The 16,551-nt window shown below is 41.8% G+C and overlaps 1 protein-coding gene across 1 annotated transcript in view; it reads left to right on the forward strand.

Moving 5' to 3' along the window:
- Positions 1 to 16,084, forward strand: part of LOC139744728 (organic cation transporter protein-like) — a 28,999-nt gene extending 12,915 nt beyond the window's left edge. The window contains exons 4-11 of the mRNA XM_071655150.1: positions 7,579 to 7,733; positions 8,387 to 8,555; positions 9,761 to 9,887; positions 11,031 to 11,137; positions 11,502 to 11,710; positions 12,042 to 12,150; positions 14,826 to 15,035; positions 15,997 to 16,084. Coding sequence (XP_071511251.1) covers positions 7,579 to 7,733; positions 8,387 to 8,555; positions 9,761 to 9,887; positions 11,031 to 11,137; positions 11,502 to 11,710; positions 12,042 to 12,150; positions 14,826 to 15,035; positions 15,997 to 16,084 — 1,174 coding nt within the window. The remainder of the gene's footprint in view (positions 1 to 7,578; positions 7,734 to 8,386; positions 8,556 to 9,760; positions 9,888 to 11,030; positions 11,138 to 11,501; positions 11,711 to 12,041; positions 12,151 to 14,825; positions 15,036 to 15,996) is intronic.
- Positions 16,085 to 16,551: the final 467 nt, after the last annotated feature.

Consider the following 16,551-nt stretch of genomic DNA (forward strand, 5'->3'; position numbering starts at 1 on the left):
ACAAAACCTAAACACAAACCTGCATTCGTACCGGCTGGCCTATTTGGCAACTTTCCTTGACAAATCTCATCCATGCAGTCAGACATGCTTGTTCCTTCGCATTAACACGCAAACTTGGAAAAAGTGCAATATGTCATTTTTGTCTTTAAAGTCCATGTGCTCAGTCATGCATGACAATTGTCTGCATGATTAGGTATCAATGGAAGAGGAAGAGTTCCCCTTTCCTTTCAACTAACATTGTGCTCTTCATATCTGACAATTAAGAAATGGCAGCCCTCCAAAGTCGGATTACCTTTTTTTTTTGATACGCTCAGACGATGACTGGCGGGGGAGGGAACATACCGAATGTTCCACCCGAAGGGTTTGAAATGCTATTGACGGACTTATAGCCTCCAGAAGTAGCATTTCAAACCCTGAGGGCGGAACGTTTGGTACATGTTCCCGACAACAAAAGTCATCATCTGTTATATTATATGGGTTAGTCAAATTAGTGAAAAAATATGATCGTTCAATCGTTTGGTATCGTTTGTCATTTGTTACGTGAAAATGTGTTCCCATGGGAGAACATTATGAAAATGTTCTGCCCGTGGGCGAACATAACCAATGTGCCTCCATCACGTGACTGTGTTTAGCCAATCACTAACCGGTATTTGACTAACCCATTTAATATTTTGTATTGTTTTTAATCTGATGGTTAAGAATATCATCCGGGCCTATTTTGAAAGCAAGAGATTATTAAGCAGAGGGGTGAAGGTTGAAGAGAACTCACACCTCGGACCTAGTTTGCTGTTCTCAATGATGACGTTCTGGACCGCGTGCTGTAACCAATAGTATTAAAGGCACACGAACTTCTAGATTGAAGAGGGCGCTGTTGGATGGCATGATGATCGCTGCCATCTTAACTACAAAGATGTAAAGCTAGTTAACTATCAATCAAAGTTGATTGTTTGCGCTCTCTTTGTGCGGGCTCAACAGTCGTGCAGGTATAGCGTAAGTATGTGAATGTTGGACTGGAAGAAGCATATCGCTCTCATGTGGATTGAGGTTTAGTCTTACACTTACACATCAATCCGTCAACTACTAGGTACCTGTTACACGTATTTTACACGCAAGTGATAGTTCGCAAGCAAATTTTGTCTTGAAGTATCCATACGTAATGACGAAACAAGTCAGGAACAACGGCCAAATCAAGAGACGAAAGGCCGTGTCACACCTTTCCGGGCAAGCCTTGCGTGCGACTTGCAAAGAACAATTTTGACTACCCGGAGGTCCCCGTAGACGATCCGCACATGACAGTACCTAGCACGTATCTCAACCGTAGTCGCCCGGAGGTGCGCACGCATATTTTTTTACCCGCAGCCGTGTTTAGGCCCTGTCACACCTTTCCGGGCAAGCTACTCGGGCTTGTTACGTGTAGGGATTTTCTAGCATACCGGACATTCCTGAGGGCGGAAAAGGATTTGAGCGAGTCAGCGCATGTGTCTTACTTGCTGGACGCGTTCTACTTAAATCATACTTGCGAGTATACTGTGTGACCTTTGTACCAGTCGCGTGGGGGCTGACAACTCAGTGAAGGAATACCTCTGATGGAATGGCTAAAATCCCACAGAATTTCATTATCTTGGCTGCATGCGGGACTGCGAAGTACCTGCGTGGGAGTTGCCTGGGAAGTACTGCCGCCAAGGACCTCCTACTGGCGTTCTGCGTGGACCTCTCCGGTCATTCCCGCGACTCACCCGGAAAAAAGTTTTGGTCATGCTCAAAACTTGGCTGCGGTTAAATCGGACTTGCGTGAGCACCTCCGGGCAACTACAGGCGAGATACGCGCTAGATACTGTCAGGTGCGGACCAACTGCGGAGAGCTCCGGGGAGTTAATTTGTTTCCCCGCAAGTGAAGCCGCAAAACTTTCCCAGATACGGTATGACAAGGCATGAATAAAAATTGCAAACATTCTTGTTCGCCCGCTGAAAATCTTCTACGTGCTGGAAACTACCTCCTCGCCACAAGCCCGCGTAGCTTGCCCGGAACGGTGTGACACGGCCTGAACTGAGACTGCCAATCTTTCGACCGTTTTCGACACACATCCCTTAGGGTGGGATTTCACGGAGCACGCGAACGATTTGCGAAGGACGCGAATGACAAAATCCAACATTCGGAAAAGTTTTTCTCCGAATGTTTTCCGACAATGAAGCCGAAAACTATTCTTGCGCAATTTGTGCGAAGTTTCCACGACGTATGTGCGAATGTCGTGTGTATCATTGCTAAAGTACAGCATGTTACGTACACGACGAACACGCGACGGAAATGCGAACAACGAAAAATTTTCAATAATCATGGGAGAAAATGTACCCAAGGAGAGGTTGAAGCTGTCTTGAGTTGACTTTTTTTCTTTCCCCTATTTCTCCTTTCTTTTTCTCTCATCTCTCTATCGTGTGCTTGCCTACATTTTTTCCCTAGGACGTATCTCCACTAGTAAAGCATTTGACTTTTTTTTTTCAGTTCCTCCAACACATACTTTAGATTAATTCTAATTGTATTCTGCGATTTTTTTTGTATATCAAACATTTCTTTCTCTTTGCTAGTCTTTAATTTCTTTTGTTACTATAGTTGTTCATAATTGTTTGATGTTTAGGTGTATGCTACGATTTTTATTTGTAGAAAACCTATAGGTCATACATACCCCAACCGTGCGCTAAACGTTCGCGAGAATGTCTCAAAAGGTACGCGAACAGTTTGCGATTACGTCGTAAAATGATCGGAAAAACTTCGCAGATTTCGCGTAACATACGCGAGACATTCTCCAAAGTTTCGGAGTCTGTTTGGGGTTTCACGAACATTTTGCGAACATCGCGCGTGTCTTGCGAAGGTCTTGCGCATATGACGAGGCTTTAAAGACACTTTCGAGAACAATTCACGAGCAAATCACGACCAAGTGTGCGGAAAAGGTTCGCAGAAAATTTCAAACTTTTTTGAAATTCTCGCCGAAGTAAAAACGACGTTCGCGAACAATTGACGACGCTTCCGAACCCTCACGTTCGTTTGGCGATCTTTTGCAGACCAAAATACGAATGCTGGATTTTGCCATTCGCGTCCTTCGCAAATCGTTCGCGTGCTCCGTGAAATCCCACCCTATCGGTTGAATTGGACGTTCGAAACATAGCAGATGCGTTTTCGTGGGTCCGTGGAACAGAGCCCTTTCAAACCATTGGTCCGAAATAAATTGCTCTTTAAGTTTTGATGATGTTGAAAAGAACCGATGTGACATCATGTTCATCTATGGATATGAATATTAGATTCATGGGATTTTGTAACCAAATAAATTGTGACGTTGAATACCATAGGTCTACTTGAATTGCTGGGTTTTTTTACATTTATTTTTAAACTCATTGAAATGAAATTGTTCAAAAATATATAGAATAATCATCAACGCCCGGGTTGGCCCTGTGGGTAACACCCTTATGTTGGTTTTGTTCTATCAAAATGGTTTATTGGGTACTGTTACGAATTTGCCCATGTAATCACTTAACAATGTGGTCTTCATGTTTTATGATCATGCGTGTGCGATCACACGTGCACGATCGCGAATGTTTATAAACACCACCAGTTATGTAATCTCCTTTTGAGTCAGTCGTTTTGAACCGCAGCCTTACACACTTCGCCCAGGTTGAGTTTAATGTTATGAATTATTAAGCTGGGCGTGCCTGACGGAATTTTCCATGTATGTAATAATGCTCATGTTAAAAATGCATTGGTCGCGTCAGTCGACAATCAGACTCCGGTTAGAGAGGACCGTTATAACTTTCTCAACGTCCCGTCCATGGTTTTGGGAGAAACCGCTCTCCCTGAGACAAGTATTCTGCGGACTGAGTTAAAGTGCTAAATAGCAGGATAATCCAGGAGGTTCCAACCTGCTTCTAGCCCGTTTCCCTTCGACGACGACAGCGTCGATAAGTTTTCGTTGACTTGGCCAGGCGAACCACCAGGCGGTCTGGAGCCAACGCCCACCTGTGACTGCTACACGGCAACTAGTGGGAGCCACGCCGAGGTCGATCCAGGGCGTCGAGACTGTGTGAGTGGCAACGCGCTCCTGGCGGCCAACGCCCTTCTGCCCGGCGTAGTCGCGGAGCTGCAAGCTGACCTGAGTGAGATAGCGTCGCCTGCTAATTCGACGACGTCCCCGTGCATCGACGACGACGCGTTCTCCACGTGATATGATAGCGTCTGGCGTCGCCTCCCCGTCACGTCGCAAATGAGTTGGGCCCCGACGTTGGTTCTGTTAGGGTAAAACCCTGGCCAGGTATCACATAATCTGTCCTTGAGTTATCTTTTGTTGAAACGATCCGATCTAACATTCAATTGTTATGGTTAATTTCGCTGTAATGTTTTGAACAATTATCATTATTCCGGTTGGAAGCTGAATGTTAAGCAAATTCCTAATAAAGCTCCGGAAGATTTGTTCATTTCAATTCACTGTGACCGCCTTGCATTCATTTGTGTGAACTTGACCGTAACAAAGTGGGGGCTTGTCCGGGAGACGAATTTCGCAAGCCTTGTATTACATTGTTCAAATTAAGTGTGAATAGGCTTGTTCTTGTGCTCTTGTTGTTTTAAAGTTGCAACGTTTGCAGTCAAGTTTTCATTGATGTGTTAAGTATTGTGTATACTGTGCCATATCTAGGGAATTTTCAGTGCAGGATTTTGGACGGTGATGTTTCTTTGCCAAAGATTAAACAGTTGAGAAATTCTGAATAGAAAGAGGTGACATGTCACTATTGTTCCAAGAAGGGACATGTTCAGACACAATGTTGGAAGCTACAACGGGATAGTAAAAAGCAGGGTGCCAAACCCGTACTTGCAGTTTTAGGAGAAAGAACTTGTGCTGCTATTTTTGTGCATGACCGTCTTGAAATAGTGTATAGAAATATTAACCCTGGAAGTGTAGATAACATGTCTGAGTGTTACCATGGCTTCATGTCAAAGGGTGTGGTTTCTTGGCAGTCTGATGACGGTGCAGTGCAGTCGGTGAGAATCCTGCGGGACACCGGAGCAGCACAGTCTCTCCTTGTAGGTGATGTGAATAAATTGCCTGCTGATGGTTCATCTTGTGCTAGTGCACTGATACAGGGTATTGATGGAACCTACGTTTCTGTACCTTTGTATAGGATACACTTGAAGAGTGATTTAGTCACTGGAGTGGTTATGGTTGGTGTGGTTCCCGGTCTACCCATGGATGGGGTTGATTTGTTGATGGGGAACGATTTGGCTGGGAGAAAGGTCTCAGTCTCACCAATTGTGTCAAGTGATCCGGTAGTTGACCATGAAACTGAAAAGTTGCTTGAAGAATTCCCGGATGTATTTCCTGTTTGTGTGGTGACAAGGTCACAGTCAGGTCAGGCGAAGCAAGACGAGGCAGATGATTTTGGGTCTGTAGATGACTCTGTTCGGTTGGCAGACACGTTTTCTGCTAACTTCGATGATGTTTCTGCTCAGTCTAGTGATGACAAGTGTTGTCGTTCTTCCCTGATTGCAGCGCAGCAAAAAGATCCAACCCTTGAACGTTGGCTCCTTACTGTTGTTTCCGAGATTGAAGCTGGTCAGTGGTCAGTGGTCAGTGGTCAGTGGTCAGTGGTATAGCAAATAGTGTTGCCAGTGAACTATCGTAGGGAGATACTGAGAGTTGCTCAGGAAATTCCCTTGGGAGATCACGTTGGCATTAGGAAAACTCAAGTAGGAGTGTAGTTTCTCGTTAGAGCAAGTAGGATGGGAATATTCATTTTTCGTGTAAACGTATCAAGTTTTGGACACGTGGTTAGTTTCATTCCCGCCATTCCCTATTTTTTTGTGAGTGAAAAAAAAGAAGAGATAATTGAAATCATGAGGAATACTAGGTTGTGTCGCATTCTAAGCTGGAAGGATTGAAATGAATTTGAAAGAATGGACAAACAATGTTCAAATGTTTGTTTGTTTGTTTTTTGTGGAAGGACACGATACCAACAAAAGTATTTTGTAAATGAGAAATAAAATGGCTCCTTTTGAAATATTATGGTGTTTCCCTTTAACAGGAAACGTTTACAGTAACTACTCCCCAAACTGTTACCGGTATTTGTATGAAAACATTATGTGCAAACATGAAAGAAGATTATAATACAGGTCTGTCACAATACAGACAGAATGCCAAACTTATAGCAAAGCGAAGAGATGATGTTGTGAAACACATGCGATAATGTTCCCGTGTTATCATAATCTGAACTGGTTAAATAATGTGTATTCTCTGTGTATTTGAGCCATTCTGTGAGTAGTTGCCTTATATAGTGAGTGGATACCCTAAGAAGTTCAGAAATAGCCGATGTTTGTCATTTGTTACAAATTATGCACGATGATGGAGTTGAAATTTGTAACGTGTTTTGATATAACGAGAATATTATTTTATAGCAACGAAAATATTACTTCAGAGCAATATTTTCTCTCTTAGGGGTGGGGGTGTTACGAATTTGCCCATGTAATCACTTAACAATGTGGTCTTCATGTTTTATGATCATGCGTGTGCGATCACACGTGCACGATCGCGAATGTTTATAAACACCACCAGTTATGTAATCTCCTTTTGAGTCAGTCGTTTTGAACCGCAGCCTTACACACTTCGCCCAGGTTGAGTTTAATGTTATGAATTATTAAGCTGGGCGTGCCTGACGGAATTTTCCATGTATGTAATAATGCTCATGTTAAAAATGCATTGGTCGCGTCAGTCGACAATCAGACTCCGGTTAGAGAGGACCGTTATAACTTTCTCAACGTCCCGTCCATGGTTTTGGGAGAAACCGCTCTCCCTGAGACAAGTATTCTGCGGACTGAGTTAAAGTGCTAAATAGCAGGATAATCCAGGAGGTTCCAACCTGCTTCTAGCCCGTTTCCCTTCGACGACGACAGCGTCGATAAGTTTTCGTTGACTTGGCCAGGCGAACCACCAGGCGGTCTGGAGCCAACGCCCACCTGTGACTGCTACACGGCAACTAGTGGGAGCCACGCCGAGGTCGATCCAGGGCGTCGAGACTGTGTGAGTGGCAACGCGCTCCTGGCGGCCAACGCCCTTCTGCCCGGCGTAGTCGCGGAGCTGCAAGCTGACCTGAGTGAGATAGCGTCGCCTGCTAATTCGACGACGTCCCCGTGCATCGACGACGACGCGTTCTCCACGTGATATGATAGCGTCTGGCGTCGCCTCCCCGTCACGTCGCAAATGAGTTGGGCCCCGACGTTGGTTCTGTTAGGGTAAAACCCTGGCCAGGTATCACATAATCTGTCCTTGAGTTATCTTTTGTTGAAACGATCCGATCTAACATTCAATTGTTATGGTTAATTTCGCTGTAATGTTTTGAACAATTATCATTATTCCGGTTGGAAACTGAATGTTAAGCAAATTCCTAATAAAGCTCCGGAAGATTTGTTCATTTCAATTCACTGTGACCGCCTTGCATTCATTTGTGTGAACTTGACCGTAACAGTACCCTTTCGTGTGACCTTCAATTCAGTGATTTTCTGTTGTATAATTCTTGTTCTTTCTGATTTCTTCTTATGATTAGGATCGGCCGAAAGGTGGTGATTTTTCTCTGTGTTGGAATCGCTGTGGTGTTTGGAACAGCCGCAGCATTTTCTACAAGCTACGTCACGTTCGTGGTTCTACGACTGGTCAACGCGGCGGCCTGCTGGGGTCTGATTGTTGTGGCACCCATTATTGGTAAAAGAGGCGCGAAACTGAGGAGCTTTCCCTATCAACATCAGTCGTCATTAAACATTTCCCTACAGTATGCTCACCTTCGAAGACTTTTAAAATGACTGACAAGCTCCACAGTGTCTGCGTGAGACGCGTAAAAATATAGATTTTTTTTTTGAGGGGGGGGGGGGGGTTGAAATGTGGTACATGCTTTCATTCCACTCTCTTCCATATTCCTTCAAATATATACCTTGAGATTCATTAGAAATGAAACTTTCCGATAACTTCACAAATAAAGATGTCTGTATCATTTACACTCACATTGTATGATTGTGTTTATCGTTATCGAACCGGATTAATTTAGTAAGATTGCGTGGGTAAACTAGTCAAATCAGATTATCCAGTGATAGAAGTCATAAAACCCCATTCTACTTATTTTTGAAATCTGGTAAAAACGAAATTATCTTTTGTAGCTGTTTTAGAAGTAATACGATGACATATTCCCCAATTGCGACGATTCAGCGCTGTCATACTTTTTTTTTTCAAAACACAAACATTACCTTAAAAATTGCCGCTTTTGCCCCAACAATTATCGCACACAATAATAATGTCCTTTATGCCTTATCAGTACAAAAAATATTAACACACATTACCGCAACAAACGTCCTTCCTAACAGGTACTGAATTTGTCGGCAGTTCCAAGCGTGCTTACATCGGAATCTTAATTTCTTTGGGGTTTCCTGGAGGCTACCTCTACCTAACGTTCCTGGCTTACTTCATCAGAAATTGGCGTTATCTTCTCCTCGCCTTGAACATCAGTTTTGTCCCGTACTTTTTCTTCTACCCGTAAGTTTAATCTTAGTGATAGCCTTCTGAATGTAATTGATTGAGAGTACCAAATGCATATAAACGTGGTAACAATGATGAAACTTATGAAAAATACCACAGAAGCTTCCAATCTACGCTAATTCACTGTAATTCTAATCAGAAAGAAATATAATTAATTTCGATTCTTTTACAGTTGGTTTTTCATACCGTATAGGCAAAGTTGCACTAGGAGTAAGTGGGAGTTTGTGGATGCCAACTCAAAAACTGCGCTTACAAAGTTAAAACTAAGCACATTTCTCTGTATGAAAGACCCCGAATTTATAAATAGCATAAACATGCAATGAAAAATTTTGTTCCTCTTTTACGAGATCACCATGTATTCACACACACTGAATCGTTTAGGCAAAATCGCAATAGGTGGTTTAACTTCTCTAATCCCATCTGCACAATGCTTAGGCGCAATGTCAAAAAAGTGTTAAGCTGACGTGGTCCTTTGGAAAGTTTGTGACAATAAGAAACAAAATCCGCCGAGTTCAAGCATAATGGCAGCCGCCTAAGACTGACGGAAGTAATCATAATTTCCACGAGAGATTATCAGTAGCCTGAATCATTGAATTGAAATGAATTGAATTGAATTGAACTGAATTGAATTAAACTGAACTGAATTGAATTTATTTGTTCAGCATACAAAAACATCAAAGAATGACAATGATAAACAATCAGGATAAAGCACAGAGTAAAGACGGGTCTATGGAATACATGATTAACTGAAGGGAAGTAGAGAACGAGGAATTAAAAGTTTCCTTAAAATCTGGCCGACCCAGGTAACTAATACAAAAAAAAAAACATATTAGTAAACTATCCATGCAATCATGGTCACGCTTTCATTTCCTTAACACATTCTGTTGTACAGACGAGCAAACATGAATAAATAAAGCAATGTTATAGTTACACCACGGTATGACACAAGGCAACAAGATAAGGAGCAAGATATGCCACCTGGAAATTATCGAGCACTTTACTATATTTGCAGACTAACCATTGGCGTGCCGCATTATTACCTGTCCTTATTGTTTTGTGTGAAACAAGTGCACATTGACTCACTGGTACGGAAAGGGTTAGTAGACGGTGCACAGTATTAACTTATTTAAACAAGAAGAGCAATGTTATTAACTTTAGAGTAAATGAGGGCGTAACGTCCATTTCTCACTTCTATCAAACAGCTTGATTCTCGAGTCTTTCCGATGGCAGCTGTCTATGGGAAGGCTCAAGGGAGCAGAGCTTACCATCAAGCAAGCAGCGAAGATCAACAAAGTTTCTCTTCCGAAATCCACTCTCGAAGCGCTCCAGGTATGGCCTCGATTAGTAAGAAACTATTTACAACAATACGCATTTGTGTAATACCTACCACAGGAGATGTATTATGTACAAGATGCATTAGCATTAGAGTTTATCTTTGAATCTATAAGCATGATATATATATATATATATATATATATATTTATATGTATATATATAATATATATATACATACACTACTGTACATATATATATATATATATATATACATGTATATATACATATATGTATAAGAGTGTATATATATATATATAACGAAGAATAAACCGGTAATGCAATATTTCGCCAATATAGAGTTTATTGAGCAACTCAAATTTTCGGTGGCTTCCATCCACCTTCTTCAGGAGTATCCCGCGTCGATACTCCTGAAGAAGGTGGATGGAAGCCACCGAAAATTTGAGTTGCTCAATAAACTCTATATTGGCGAAATATTGCATTACCGGTTTATTCTTCGTTAAATTGGAGCCAATACGTGAATTCGCAACATGTTTGGACCTAGACTATATATATATATATATATATATATATATATATATATATATATATATTGCCTGTCGCCAAAATTAAGACTGTTGTAAATATTTTCGGAGTCGTAACAATGTAAACATAATGTCGGTCCATTCCAATGCACCATTGTCGAACAAAATATTCCAAATTGCATGATAATTGATTATAAGACAGTACATAATGCGAAGCTTATTCAAAGCAAGGCTTGTTTCACTTGTCCCCATGAAGTGACCAAAACCGCAAAAATAGTTTACCGTTCGATTTACGAGGTGCTTGTGAAGTTGGTGTCCTACTGATTATGTTTATTTAGGGGGCCTGACAATCTCGTGGTTTAATCACATGCATTGAAGGACTGCATTTAAAGAAAAGTTTTTAGAATAAAAGATTGACGTGACAGCAGCATTCTTGTCAGTGTATGAAAAAAAACCACTGCAACTGATTTCTGTGTTTGTTGTGTTTGTAATCGTGCATGTGGGTGTGTTTTAGGGAAGGATGGGGGTTTCTTTTGTACAGCTTGTGTAGATTTGTTTGTACGAGGGCAGGTTTGTACATTAGGTCATTCGTATCATGGCTGACAAGATATGATCACCACTCTCCACAGTGCAATTAAACTATTCACCTATGCAGGGCAGTACAAGTATCTCAACCAAGGAGAAGTCACGTGAACCGAACGTTACCGATCTTTTCCGAACGCCGGTCCTCAGAGTACGAACGCTGATACTGGTAGCTCTGTGGTGAGTGAATATCGTTCAGGGGTGTGAAGGTAACTGGCTGAGCGTCAAGTGAATGACGAACATGTGTATTAATCTATTACATCTTTCACGCAATCGTCTCCGAGTCCGTTGAACTTTCGAGAGTTTGTACCGTTTCAGAGTTTTTGTTGAAATGTGTAAAGAAACGTTGTATTCATGAAAATTCGTGATTGATATACAATTTATATTTTGATGGTGCTGAAGGTGATATCAGACAATCTTTCTTTTTAAATATTAGATAACGTTAGAAGATTGACGCCATTTGGGGACATCTTTCAACCTCCGAAATCCAGTCGCAGAGTAGATTGATACATTCATCAAATTCATTCTTTTTTTTTCACAACAGGATGACGAACAATTTGATATTTTACGCTCTTCATCTGAGTACGAGTACCTTCGGGGTCAACGTCTACATAAGTTTTGTGATTTCCGGGATGCTGGAAGTGGTTGCAATCTGTCTTTGTGTCTTCCTGGTCGACAGCGCCGGTCGAAGACCAACCTGCATCGTCTCCGTTATCGTAGCAGGATTGGCAAGCTTTGCCGTCATACCTTCTCGTAAGTCTATACTCGTACTCTACAATGCTTCACCGCGAAGTTACTCTGCACATTAACTCTGCAGTAAACATGTACAGGTGGAAAGGAAACGAGCATAAGTAATGGCTCTTATAACAATGACAATATTTCTGTATCAGTATGACTCGAAGGCAGGGCCTACATGACCAAAGAGTTGAATAGCGTCTAGAATGTCAGTCAGATCCGGAACAGTGAAATGCTTTTGACATGCCCTTTAATTAGCCTTCATGAACGTGCGAATAATGAATTATATGATATACAATACCCAGGAGAAAATTCAATATGGCATAATTGATTACTGTTCCTAACACAGCTCCGGGTCCCGTAAGAGCAGCTATGGGACTGGTTGGTAAGTTTGCCATCGCGTCATCTTGGGCGATTTGTGGCATTTACGTCATTGAAGTACTTCCCACCCAGCTAAGGTGATTTCAATTTCTCAGAATTATCTCGAACATTCATCTTGTTTTTCATCTCACCACTTGTCTGTTTTCAATTTCTTGAAACCGTTGAGTATCTCCTTTACTGATTTTGAAGAGTATATTTCTTCTAATCATTTCAATTCAATTTAATTCAATTTGATTCAATTTGATTCAATTTAATTGTGCTTTGTTTTCATCCAACAACAAAAGATCCAAAAAGCTTTGAAACTTTATTATGAAATTGAAGAAACTACATATCTAAAACAAGGTAAAATCACTGTGTTTTTAGTAAATGGAGACATTTTCAACTTATTTGAACTGTCTATTGTTGCTTCATTAATATATTCTATTTCATGCCAATTTCATCGATGATCCAAGAATGGGACTGATGCAACATTTTTATTTGGTTCGTAGTCAAATACATGGAAGTTTTTTTCCCGGTAACTGGTAACATTTAATTTTGTTTGTAGAAAATAATTCCATACTTGGAATCCACCTTGCATGCATTAGTTGTTGCAACGTCAGATGGACATTAGCTATCTTCAGACTAGAGGAGGAAGGGTCGGAGGAAGCTTGGTCGGAGTAACTTCGGAGTAGTGCCCGTCTGAACAAGGTCGTGGTAACTTCCTCCGATCGGAGGAACTAACCACGACCTCTTCCTTCACACAAGATACTCCTGATAAGAAGTATCTCGCTACCACGACTAGCCGGTCGGAGTAAATTGCCCGTGCGGACAAGCCCTCGGAGTACAATATCTCTGAACTTACATACCTTACGACCTAGGTAAAACTTCCGGGGTCAAATCGCAATGTTGACATTTTGCGAGTACACGTGCGCGTGTAGTGCAATTCTAACCTAGTCGATCACGACGAAGAAGCTAGCGCTCAGAAATTTCTATCAACAAGAATGGAGAAGACAAATGCCGCAGGTAAAAAAAAAAACAAAAAAAAAAAAACCCAACCCAAAATAAACAAAAACAATGGGAGGGTCGACGTGCGCGGCGCTACCACTTCCGGAAGTTACAGTACAACGACCCTCCACGGTGATCCCCGCGAAGGACGTGGTAAAGTGGTCGGAGTTTTTCCCACGACCGTGGTGTGGACACAGGGTCGTGGAAAGATAAGCATAAATTTGAATTGTAATTGCTGCGCCATAAAGTTTTACTCCCACTAGATATACGTCTGAACATGGCTATTGACGGGCTTACGGGTTGCCTGGAGCAACCTTTGCTGGCGAGGTATGCATAAAAATAGTTAAAAGGTCTATGTACCCGTGAGAATAGCCATGTTCAGATGTATTTCTAGTCGGAGCAAGAATTTATGGCTCGGCAATTAAAATTCAAATAAATGCATATCTTACCCTTGTGTCCACACGACGGTCATGGGAAGAAACTCCGACCAATTTATGTGCGAGGGTCGGTGTAACTTCCGGAAGTGGCAGCGCCGCGCACGTCGACCATGCGATTGTTTTTTACCAGTGGCATTTGTCTTCTCCATTCTTGTTGATGGAAATTTTGGCAAGAGCGGCAGCTTCTTCGTCGCGATCGATTAGATTAGAATTGCACTACACGCGTATGTGTACTCGCAAAATGTCAACATTGCGATTTGACCAAGGAAGTTTTACCTAGGTCGTAAGGTATGTAAGTTCATAGATACTCCGAGGGCTTGTCCGCACGACCGGGCTAGTCGTGGTAGCGAAATACTCCTGAGAAAACTTAGGGGTATCTCGTTCGGGGGAAGAGGTCGTGGTAAGTTCCTTCGATCGGAGGAAGCTACCACGACCTTGTTCAGACGGGCACTACTCCGACCTATCCTCCGAAGTTACTCAGACCAAGCTTCCTCCGACCCTTCCTCCGACCAAAACTGCCTCCGTCTGAACACAGCTATTGTTCTTACGTTCTTAATATGATGTAAGCTAATCTATGTATGTTTTCAGGCAGGGTATGTTCCCGGCAACCCGGTGGCTTTCTAGAGGCCTACCTTGGCGTGGCGGCGGCATGCGATCGGCTAATTGATGGATGCTCCTTCTCGTGGGGCCCATTGACGAATTTTCTTTCATTAACCTGTACATTGCTATGATACTGCTGTACTTGATAGAATTTGCACGCACGCCTTTTGCTATGTCAGGTGGGCCTGGGCGGGCTGTCGCACTGCCAAGAGCGACTTCATCCTTGCTCCAAAGGGGTTCTTCGGGTTGCCGGTGGCAACCTCTATTGAAGTAGTATGCATTTTATGAAGTAAACAAGCGGGTTTATTCAACTATATGCAGTTCGCTTTTATTGTGTAAGTAAATGTATGCATGCTTTCGGGCAGGGTAGGCCTGTATCCTTGGTGACCAAATGGCTTGCCTCTGCATAATTATGTTGCTTCGAGAAATCAATAAATTCTATCATTTAAAAACAAAAACAAAAGATACTATACATACGAAAACACAGATCATAAAGTTTAACACTAATATTTTGTATTCAGCGGAGCAATGATCTTTTATGTGTCGTTCAGGTGCCATGTGATGTAAAAGGAAATTATCCAGCTGAACCGTGAGAGAGTATGGTTTTGCGTGTGTGTGTGTGTGTGTGTGTGTATGTGTGTGTGTTACTTTGTGGAAGAAAGTACATGTCCATTTGATCGTGGCACGGTATATTTCTACAATAGTATTGAATTTCTGTTTGTCTTGCGCAGGAGCGTAGGAATGGGTTTATGCTCCACAACTTCTCGTGTGGTCGCTATGGCAACTCCACTTCTTCTGCTCCTCGCTGAGCTGTGGGCGCCCGCCGTACTTGTCATGCAAGGCGTCGTTGCAGTATGTATAGCGTTCTTCCTCCGTCTGCTGCCAGAAACCAAAGGAAAAGCATTGCCTGACACGCTGGAAGAAGGGGAGAATTTCTGCAGGTATCACACACTTTTTTCTCTGTCTTTTCTTTAATTTTAGCGTCGTTGCACAGGCTGGTTTATTGAGCTATTCAACGATTTTCAATTCTCTCGTATATCGATGAACCAATAGCAACTTGCTTGACCGTACAATTTAAGAGGCATGCTGACAAGCATCAATCTCAGAAATCATGTATGTGATTGATTGACCTACAGCATAAAACTCTCTTTTATTTCTTTCCACATTCACAATATATATAGTTAAAAAGACGAAATATAACATAATTCACACATAATGCACAAAGGGATGACATAGGTCATCATACAACAAATTAGTAACAAGTCAGACTTTTAAAGAAGTCAGACAATAAAGAAGAGAGAAGCGAAGTAACGTGAAAGAAAAAGGTGTCCTGCAAAAGCGTCAGGGGCTTGGGATTACCGGACTATAAGGAGTTGGAAAATACGAAAAAAAAAATCCAACGCAGTGTTGGGTAAATTATACAAGTGTGGGATCAAGTGTGAAGCAACCGTGAAACTAGCATTTGGCGAGGAGAAATATTCTGAGTTGTTTTTTGAACGACCTATTAAATTGTGAATTTCGAATACTGGGCGGTAGTGAATTCCAAATGACCGGATCATGGTGGCGAACTGATTTTGAATGGATGTTTGTACTTCATCATTCAAACAAAACATTGAAGTGAGGTATGGGGTGAGGCTTTTGGTGAAATACCTGAGCATCAAAGAAGCAACTTGTGTGTATGTGTATATGTGTCCTCTTTTATTCTGTGTAAACTACTGACACGGCATTGGCAAAATCACTGGTAATTTTGAATTAAGTATATAGTTTCTCATGTATGTCAAGAGCACGTGTCGTTAATATAACAAATTCTTGAGATATGAAACTGAAAATCTTGTCCGACAACCATTTTCCTAGTTTGAATTGAATGCAACATGAATATTTCTATGGTATTTTTGATTTCAGGGACGAACCTCCCATGGGGTGTATGCCACGGACGCGCAGAAAACGCCAGAAAGAGGACTCGTCTCCAACAAGCGACACCAAAGTGTAGTCCCAAACGAAAGAAACTGTGTGCACATTTTGTTGACATCATTCTGTGAAACCTACTTTACCTCCCCAATTGTTAACCAAGCAAATTATGTGTTCCGTTTGGTACTGTTGTCGGACAGTAGTCCTATATGTATCATACATAGATAAGCATTAAGACAACATTAATTTGAACGAATATAAAGTTCTCATCAAAATATGGCTCTCCTGCATCTGCTCTCTTCCAGAAATGAGAGTGTGTGAGTTGCGTTTATGTTTATGTGTGTGTGTGTGTGTGTGTGTGTGTGTGCGTATGATAAAATAGGTACGTTGTTGTTCACCCAAAGCCTTCGTTCACACACATGTGCACATGTTATGTGTATCCTGTTCATGTTCAGCATTTTGTATCCATGCATTTGCTTTGATTACATTTACTCATATACATTTGCTTCTTATTTACATATAGTTTTCGACTGTACATTGATCAACGTC

Source organism: Diadema antillarum, unplaced genomic scaffold (assembly GCF_040938485.1).
Source record: "Diadema antillarum isolate AM-2024a unplaced genomic scaffold, OU_Dant_1.0 seq00001206_RagTag, whole genome shotgun sequence".
In the NCBI taxonomy this organism is placed as follows: Eukaryota; Metazoa; Echinodermata; class Echinoidea; order Diadematoida; family Diadematidae; genus Diadema; species Diadema antillarum.